At 35.8% G+C, this 10289-nt stretch overlaps 1 protein-coding gene across 1 annotated transcript; it reads left to right on the top strand.

The window, feature by feature from the left end:
• LOC111869616 (mesencephalic astrocyte-derived neurotrophic factor homolog) lies at positions 1 to 7786 on the top strand. Its single transcript, XM_023861269.2, has 5 exons — positions 1 to 108; positions 789 to 894; positions 1548 to 1672; positions 3403 to 3544; positions 4177 to 7786. The coding sequence occupies exons 1-5, from the start codon at positions 76 to 78 to the stop codon at positions 4344 to 4346; spliced, it is 576 nt and encodes a 191-aa protein (XP_023717037.1). The 5' UTR covers positions 1 to 75; the 3' UTR covers positions 4347 to 7786.
• Positions 7787 to 10289: the final 2503 nt, after the last annotated feature.

Below are 10289 nucleotides of genomic sequence, written 5' to 3'. Positions count from 1 at the left end.
TCTGGTTGGTGTGTTGCATCCACTGTTCGTCTGAAACGTCTGAAATATGACGTGAGAAGAAAGAGGGCGAGACGAATGCGGTACTTTTCTTGCCAGTATTTTCGCGAGGTAAGGCTGTGAATTTTTCTTTACTAAAACGAATAGCACAAAATACATACTATGTACCAGGCAGAACGTTTATCGCGTAAAGTGCGTCTTGTGTATAACGTTTGTTACCGGTTTATCGAGGAATAGGAGACGATTCAGAGTAGTATTGGAAGAAATCCTTTTGGCTCATGCATTTTACTTCGTAGATGAATTTATATTACTATGTAATGGCAGTAGACTAAAATCAAGATCTCAGTTATAAACATGTATATAGTTAGTTGTGTGTATAGTTAACATCTGTTCTCTCAATTTATTGTACATTATTTTCTATGTCTGACTGTATTGTATGGATATGTGTATGGGCATTTTCCTGTATAGATCTAGAACTTGTATACAAAGTACTAAGATCTATTGCAGCATGTGTTCTTTGGAATACTCACCGTTAGGCATGTTACATGCGAAGTGGTTTTAACTTGTTCCGCATCAGAACATCAGGGTCAATGGAAGTATCTCTTTACTGAAGACAAATTAGTAATGACTTATGATCCTCATCAGAACACCAGGGTCCATGGAAGTATCTATTTACTGAAGACAAATTAGTAATGACTTATTTGTTATACATTTTGAACTTGTTCACAGTGCTTTTACTATTGATTTCTATTTTAAGTTATCTTCTAACAGAGTGGTACTTTTGTGTCCAGGTGCTTCAGAATTTTACTATGAAAAACCTAGCTTTGTATTCAACTGTTGCCGTTTTGCTGGCATTAGCAGATGCCACATATGGGCTGAAGAAAGAAGACTGTGAAGGTAACAATATTAAACATCAGGGATTTTGGAGCAGTACTGTTTTCCCCTCACACAACAACTAACTTCAGAGGCAGTTTATAACTGAAACTATCATAGGTGCTGAATATGCACTTAAGCAGAACAGGTTTCTTGAGATGCAGAAACCCTATTATGTGATGTAGAACAATATGATTTTACAGCTAGTGCTGAGTTTGTAGTAGGTAAAACTACAGTTCTTTTTTCTGATTATACACAGTTTATGATCTATCCAAAAATGTATCAAGTTTGTGCCTTATGAACCCTTCCCATGTTTCTGAAATTTACTGAAATTCTTTAGTTCTGTTCGCAGCCAGAACATCACGTTTTTCATGATCTTTCTTCAATCATATCAGCCCAAGATATGTTGCAGTTTTATAAAGTGCTGTTTATTTCTTAATATTATTGAAAGAATTTAGTTATTACTCACCAAATGTCAAAGTAATAATTTTATGTGGCTTCCAGTTTTAGATTGAGCAGTGTTGAATACAGAAGGTTTCTGAACTCAGCAAACCTTTTAGTTGCCACCATCAGCGTTAACAACTTACAATTCTGTCAGTGTGTTTGAAATTGATCCTGCCTTTTGCCTGTGTTCATGTTTTGTGTTCTGTGCCTGTAAATGTCGTGCTGTGTTGCAGTGTGTATGACTGTAGTGGAGAAGTTCGCCAACACACTAACGCCAGATGTCAGGTCAGACACTAAAAAGATAGAAGCTGAATTCCGGAAATTCTGCAAGACGTCAAAGAACAAGGAGAACAGATTTGTAAGTATCAGGTGCAACTTAGCAGTGTAATTAGTGGTATTCTCACTGTGTAAAACCGATTGTTTATGCCATTCTGAACTTCCTTACTGCATTATAGCAAACAGTTAACAATTTGAAATGAGCCAGGCTTCAATAAAATATTGTCACGTGTTGGGTGCATCACGCGACAAATAACTTCACGTGGGTCTCGGATTTAGCGACTCTTTATTGGACACTCCACCTTACACACTTTACAATTGTTATCACCTTAATAGTATTCTGCGGCGGCTATCTTCCAACTGTCCTGTATGGCGACTAGGTTCCAACTGTGCTCTATGAAGGCTAGATCTTAAATTTAAAATTTAGAGAGAATTTTAAAGGATTTTAAAATTATAACTAAAGATTTTATAGTGCTACTACAGGAAAATCAAAATTGATGTGTGCAAAATAATCTACATACCAGACAGATATCAACGAGGTAGATGTTGATAATAACGAAGAAAATAACAATGTGTTTTTAAATGTTAAATTTTAGACTGGGTTCAGTGTGGCAGCAATGTAAGAGTATACACCTGATGATGGCCGTTAGAGGCCGAAACATGTAGTATAGAAGAGAACAAGATCAAAGACATATAATATATATTGTTTGCACTTGGGACGGAGTTTGTATCATTTATCGTGTAGGGTGCAACAGGATGCTTAAATATAATATTTTTAAAAGATATTATACAAAAATTTTGCAAAGGATTGATAGTGGCCTATAAAATTACAATGAGTGAAAACTGACATCATTAATTTATTAGGACGGTGATGTATAAAATTAAGGCCGTTTTCAGGTTGACTTCATTGCTTCGATTGATTCGTCAGTTGTATACCTACCATTCCACACATTATTCATATACAGTATCTGCATTGGTCACATTTTAGCCAATGGGAAATATCTGTCACATGGCATTTTGTCAATATCAGCATAGTGTCACTTGAGATGTCGGTGTTTTGCTTAGTTTGTTGCAGTCGGAAGTTGAGAGTTTCTGTGACTGTATTCTATGTTAATTACCACATTTGCAATATAAAATTTTAAGGAAAACTTACTCATGACTTGTTAAGATAAAATTTGCATGTACTATTTCTTGGCACAGGCATAATTCCTGTGTCTTCCCCATCTTTCTGTAATGGCTAGTGCCATCTGTTATTGGTGGCGAGCTCAGTTTTTATTTATACATTTTATATCAAAACTATGAATAACAAGATTCACCAAAAAATAAAAATACAGTTGTTGTGTTTCTGGACATTATCCATCATCCTGTGTTTATATAAAACACAGTTTGGAGGCTGGGTTCTGTCTCCGTCTTTATGTGGAACCTACTCAATTGGCCCCAATCAATAGAGCTGGCCCCTATCTCCAGACACCTGCATTAACACAAGATAAGGTATACAAACCAAGCAGGCACAAATGATATGTGAGAGTTAAGACACATTAAGAAACTTCACACACATATGAAACAGGATGATGGATAATGTCCAGAAACACAACAGTTGTATTAATATACTATCACAAACTTTTAGATCTTAAAAAATGAAAGGAACTTCTGTGCATTAACTAACTGCTTGATTCAAACAAACAGGTCAATATTGCAAGAGCTGCAGGATACATATTTTTAAACTGTGTCTGAGAAATTAAACATATTTTGTAAACAGTTTTAATATGATAAATATCTAGTACTATACATCACACAATTTACATTTGACAGTGTTATTATCTGGGAGGTTTGGAAGACTCTGCTACAGGCATTCTTGGAGAGCTGTCAAAGCCACTTTCTTGGTCCATGCCTGCTGACAAAGTGTGTGAGAAATTGAAAAAGAAAGACTCTCAAATCTGTGACCTACGTTATGGTGAGTTGCTGTGGGGACTTAATATTTACCTTAAGTGTGAGATATTTAGAGTGAAATCCCAATTTAATAATTTTTGGAGGAAAATTGAATTTTGACACTAAATGCCATACTGTGCATGTTTGTGGTTGCCTTTCCATATTCCATTTTTTTACATTCACTAGTCTCAAGATTCCGTCAATTTTGGAATGTTGTTAGTGTTCAGGTCCAGTTCCTTTTCTGCTGCTCGACTAAAAATTACACATTAATTGCAAAATGTTGTTACATTATGTTAAACATTGTAACAAGTCAGTCATTTTTAGTGTTTTTGTTTTACAGGTACATTCAACTTTGATTTTACAAAATTGAAATTTTTATTAGTTTGTGACTTGAGACCGATTTGTGAAATGAAAAATGTTACATAGTCAAGTTTTTTCTTAATTCAGCTTTGGATTTCATGTAGACTTGTGAACTAAAATTTATATTCAGCCATAACTGTAAATTTAATGAAATATGAACTTCCAGAAGGCAATTTCTCAAGTGTGAAGAAGCTGACACTGATAGTAGGCAGTTCTGCTTGAATTTCAGTTTGGATCAAGTTTCATGCATATAGCTGACATTAGGAATTTGCTACAAGATCATTTGTAATTTTGCAGATAAAACCATAGATCTGCGAACAGTGGACCTGAAGAAGCTGAAGGTGCGGGATTTGAGGAAGATCCTGAGTGACTGGGATGAGACATGTGAGGGTTGCATAGAGAAGCTGGACTTCATTGCAAAAATAGAGGAGCTAAAGCCCCAATACATGTCACATCAGGAACTTTAGCATTATCATTGAGACACTTAATTGTCAGTGCTTCAAGGAAATAATGGGGGTGCAAAGTTTCTGTGCTAGAAACTGTATTTACATGTGGAATGATTCACCTTCTTGTTATAACAACTTTGGCATAGAATTGGCATGTAAAACAATATGTCTTTGTTGCTTAAGAAGTAATTGTTTACCATCGCAACAACTGAGACAGTGAATGTCCTATGGCCAAAAGAGATCAAAATTCGTATGGTTCAAAGCAGTTTTGGGATTCCATGAAAGTCATTTTGTCTTTAATCATCACAGATTTAATGGTACACAGTTTCACTACTCCATGTAGCATAGCTAAAGAATGCAAAGGTAAATATATATGAAACAGGTGTCTAATAAAAAATGAGTCTCTTTTTTTTCATGCAGGGATCTGTGTATTAGAAATGTGTAAAATAAAAATGCTCTTTGTAAGTTTGAGGCTCCTTTGTACTTCAGGTGTTTAACTTGTTCTTATCCATAGAGCCTGAGGAAGTGTACCATCACCATATAAAGAAACTGGGCTTTTCAAAATTATTGCCATAGAATCAGTTCAGGAAGTCCACCTTTGTATTCAATGCCCAATTTCTCAAATGTTATTATGTGTTACATAAAACGTTATTTTGTGTTCTAAAAATTGTTTGTAATCCTTTTTAACCCACTGAATTGAGAATAAGACAATTCATTTTTCCCTTAAAACCAGATGATAGGCTTGACTGATGTCTCACAGAAGTTTGATATTTAATTTATGTTATTTAATATAATGGTGATAAATTCCATACAAATATTTAAGTAGATGTTGATGAGAATTTGTCTACTTTAAAACTAGGATTTAATGGAAGGAACTGATAGTATTAAATGTAATGGATATCTGTTCAATAGTAGTGGGAATTTATCATATGTCAGGAGACTAACAACAGGCTGTTCTTGTCAGACTTTGAATTCAAATAAATGTGCATATTATATTCTGGTAATCAGAGCAGCTTTGTTCTGTTCATTATGTTTCATTTAATTTTGTGCTGCAGGAAGCCCAGTAAATATATAAATATATAGAAATTCTGTAAGAGGCTCTCAAGCATTTTTGTGTTTATAAAATTGGATGATGCTCATTAACGCTAGTAATACCAGCCCATGCCTGTAGTTAGTGCCTTGTAACTTTAGCCGCGTGGAAAGCTAAATGGTGTTGTGGAGCACATGAAGCTGTACGCTTTCTGTGGTGATGTTCAGAGGTACTCCCCGAGTGGAAAACATTGCCTCTGGAGACCAGGAGTAGATACACAATGTACCATACACCTGACCACACTCCAAGACTCTACATTCCAAACTGGTAGTACCCACACTGACGTAAGCTGATAAGACTGCTCCCCCAGCTCCGCGAGAGATGATATGACCCTTCTACCACAGCTAGAGTTCCGAGGAACTAACAGTACATATTCAGCATGTTGCTTTACTTAAATCTGTCACAGAATACACCCCAAAATCGTAACCATAAGTAATGCTCAACTGCTATGCAGGATAATATTTTCATGAGAAGTGAGATGAATAAGTAATATGTTAAAGACTAAAATAATTTATTTATGTGAGATCTCCTATATGACTTGTGAGTACATTTTTATAGCAAATGTTGCAAGAAGTGTTAGCCCTTTAAAGTTGGTCCTTATAGAATATGCCAGCTAAGGTAAACCATACTATTTCAAACTTAAACAGAAATTTGATTGTGAGAGGATGTTGAAAGTAAATACAGAATTGGAATAACATGTCTTGAGACCTTTATTGCTTGAAGGCCATTGAAGGTCTCTGTACATACTGGTAACAGGTTTGGATGTCATGATTCATGTTTCCCTGGCAGGCATAACTGTCTTGAGTGCAGCTTGCAACAGAATGGTTGGTTGGTTGGTAGTGCAAGGGTGCCAACACCACCATGCAGTGTTATGGCTTCAGTCTGTTTTTATTTTGAAGTAAGTGATTTGTGAACATATGTATACAAGTGAAACTTGTTAAAACTGCACTGTTGGCATCATTATAGTATTGATCGTTATGAGGTCACTGTTGTTGGCCTAAGAATTTACCATTTCACCTGTGAGTTTAGTTGTTCATGTTTGTGATTGTAGGCTACCAACTACATTGAAACCCCGCAGGACAGATGTCTATAATCATGCTATAGTAAGGTCCCTCAAAAACATCAGTTCAGTAACTAAATTTTGAAGTTCAAAGTTCATTCACCCTTATAATGAATACTAAAAGCCAAGTTGTCATGGGGTCTATGTTTTCTTGCAGCCATGTTTTATGTAACAGTTTGAAAATTTATGTCTTCATTTTTTGTCATCACGTTTGCTGCTTCTGATTTACATACAAACAGTTATTTTGTGTTCATTTACAACATGTGAATTAGCAAGGAGAGGTCAGTTACTAAACTCACCAACTACAAGAGTCTGCATATATGATCCTCACTGCACTGAAACAAGTCTTACTTATGATGCAGTCTATATACAGGAAGACATCCAGAAGTTTGGACTAATATTTTAGATTTGTAATAGCAGTGGCTAGCTACATTTGAGCATTTTCAGTTTCATTCAAAATAACCAACCCTTGCATATGTGGTCAAGGCACAGAAGTAGGTAAAGCCTTGTTGTAACTAGATAACTGAATGGAAATTTACAAATTTCTTGTTTTCAGTTAATTGCTTCAGGTTTTAGAAAATTTCTCACAGTTTCCAAGAAGTCAGAATTATTTGGTTGGTAGACAGGTCCAAAAGACTTGAACAGAATATGAATTTGCAGTACACTTGACTGATGGTGGATTAAATATTGGTTAAAGTTTCTTCAACTTAGCAGTGCTAATCATCATTAAAAGTACAATTTTTGGGATTTGACTTGATATCCATGTGTAACACTATTAGTCACTGTTATTGACTGAAATGTTAGTGCATGATGGAAACCTTGCTGGTCAGAAGAATAGTAAAGTTTTTAGTCTAGCTTTAATGACTGAGAATGTAATAAAAATTTCAGAACTAGCAGGACATATGGATATGTAAGGTTCAAAATGAAGCAGTAATCAGCTTCTGCTTTTTTTTTTTTTTTTTGCATAGATAAGGGTTTTGAAGTATCATGAATTGTAATGGCATGAGACAGTCTTCAAACAAAGTATGCCTGTACTGTAGCCCGTGTCTCTGGAAAATCTTGATATATATATGAAACTTACCCTTACATGCAATATAGTTGAACTGGCCATGGCTATTGAAACATTGTGTGAATAAGGTAGGAATCTGTTATACACAAATTTAGCTGCTGAGGGTATCAACTCCTGCAGTGTGTGTGTTTATACATGAGACATTAATATGCTGGTGTTTTGCAACAAAGAACAGAAAGTATGTGATTTCTATGTAAGGACCTTAAATAAGTTATTAAATAATAATGATGTTGGTACCTGTATCCCAGACTTTTATTCAAAATTGCATTGAAGTGAGTAGCAGTCTTCATATTAAGTACATCTGTGATTCAAATCTCAGTCCAGAGACCAGTTATCATAGTGAGATTTTTCTTGATATTCCTTAGTCCCACAAGTCAGTTGCTGGGATAGTACTTCAAGTTAAGTCATAATTGCTTACATCCATCTTCTAATTTGTTATTGACAAATCATTGTACACCATATAATTTAGGCCATTGAAGACATCTTTAAATAAACCAAGACAGGCTGTATCTTATGTTGGAAATGGCAGGTGCATAATGTGCTTGCAGAATGCATTATAAATGAAATTTGGAACTCAAGTATAATAGTCTGAGCTGTAGTTGTTAGGATGTACAAACTTGTTGATGGTACGTACTAAACATAAGGTAAAGCTATCCCTGTAACAGGCCATGGAGTGCTATAGGGTTGTAGACATTGAAGCTCCCACATTATCTAAATAATTGGCTTACAAATTGTAGTGAGGTTGTCAACCTTACATGCTGGCCATTCTTTACCCTCCGGGAAGATTTCTGATACTCATTCTGTTAGAGGTTGAGTCTGTCCCAGGACCATAATGCAGCTGGAAGGATTAGGTCAATTGAAAAAATCCAGTGACCTCGTCAGGAATCGAACCCACAACCTTCCAGAATGTAGGATAGTGTCTCAACCAATTATGCTACCGCATGCCAAATCAGTGCTCTGAGTGCTGTTGAGCTGAAGAGTAATTTTTTGCTCAGCAACTGTGTCTATGCCAAGATACCGCTGATACTCTGCACCCGTTTTTATTAAAGTAACAAAATATGGGGTACATAACATATAAGGTTGATAGCAGCATGTGGCCTGTTATATGGGCAGCACTGCTTAAAGTTTATCTTTCCCAATTTACTTTTGTGTGCCAGTGTTTTGCTGCAGTGTAAAAACGGAAGTTAATCCATGAGGTACTGCTCATATGGCCCACTAAACGTGAATGGTGAAAGCTTATGTTTATGGTTTGATCAGGAAGTCTGTAAAGCAATGGGCTGGATGATCAGGGTTCGATTCCTGGTGGGAACAAAAGATTTTTTCCTTCTGTACATTGTGCAGGCTGGTTCTCAGGCCTACCCAACTTCCCTTTGGTCCCTTTCATGGGGGAGGGAGTGGCACGAAGGTGACCACTCACCTGCATCTAGTGCCGAAATCAAGAATGGTGGAGCTATTCCTCCATTCACCCATACATTTTCATATCATGGTGCTTAATTAAGCACAGGGAAGACTAGCTTTTTTTTATGGCCAATCAGGTTTACTTAAAAACTGAAAATGATGCTAGTGGTAGAAAGAAGTGATGAAAAATATGTAAGAGACTGGAGGAAGAAGAAAGCAAGTAGCTGCAAAATCAGAGAGGTTTCCATGGCAAGAAAGCAAACTCTCATGAAACAGAAGAAAAGCTTTGTGAATACATAAGTGATCATTGACTATTTGGATGTGCAGTATCAATCAGAATGTGCCAGTTAAAGGTCTGAGTCTTAGTGAAAGAACACAAAGTGTAAGGTTTTAGGGCAATTCAATGAGGGATGTTGAAGCCTCTTGCAGGAAGCTGTATGTGTATTTGTAAAATAACAAATCCCCTAGTGGAAAGTGCTGGGCTGGGAAGTAAATAAAAACATCATGTTGGAATTTTGTATATGTGAGTTTTTGTTTTACCTTCAAACGATAAAAACAAACCCCAATTAACTGACATACCACTATGCATATCTGAGTTTATTTGCTTGTACTGGTGGCTACATGTTTCAGCTAATGAAACCATCATCAGGCAATACATGAGCAAGTCTTACGCTATTGAAATGTGCTTTCTATACGAATCCATACAGGTTTTTTTTTTTTGTGTATGTTAAGAATAAAGTGACAATACAGTATGCTTCTCTCACTTTTACTATTCAAAATTATATGCACAAATTAAGTGGTTCTATACTGAACCTAAACTTGTTTAAAATGTATAAAACAAGCATTTAAACTTATTACAATCTTAAAATAGTAACAGTAACAGTATGTCAAACGCTTTAATATTATTAAAATGCTAAAATATTAAGCTTATAAAAATATGGTCTGGATATTTTCTCATCTTCAGTTTAAATAAGGGCGTATCAGACTTGTTATTGTTCATGACTGTATTTCAGTTTGTTGACTATTGATTAAAAAATGTGTATATGATGTAACTGTCCTCCCTTATGTTGTTTATAATGATGACACTTGGTGTTGGGTCATAGTTGGGGGTATGTTGAGCTATAATAATTATATGGGTTACTTCTTATTCTTCAACAGTCTGAACTGACCAAAATTAGTTTATGTATTGCTTGATGATGGCTCCATGAGCCGAAACACTGTACAACAAAATAAACTCAGATATGCACAGTGGAATGTGAGTTAGTTATTTGGTGTTTGTTTTTGTTGTGTTTGACAGGAAAAATCAAGAGACACACACACANGCCCACTGGGGCTGTAGTGCCAAGT

Source organism: Cryptotermes secundus, unplaced genomic scaffold (assembly GCF_002891405.2).
Source record: "Cryptotermes secundus unplaced genomic scaffold, Csec_1.0 scaffold557, whole genome shotgun sequence".
Taxonomy (NCBI): Eukaryota; Metazoa; Arthropoda; class Insecta; order Blattodea; family Kalotermitidae; genus Cryptotermes; species Cryptotermes secundus.
Note: the sequence above shows the minus strand (reverse complement) of the source record. Positions and strands in the feature narration are given on the sequence as shown.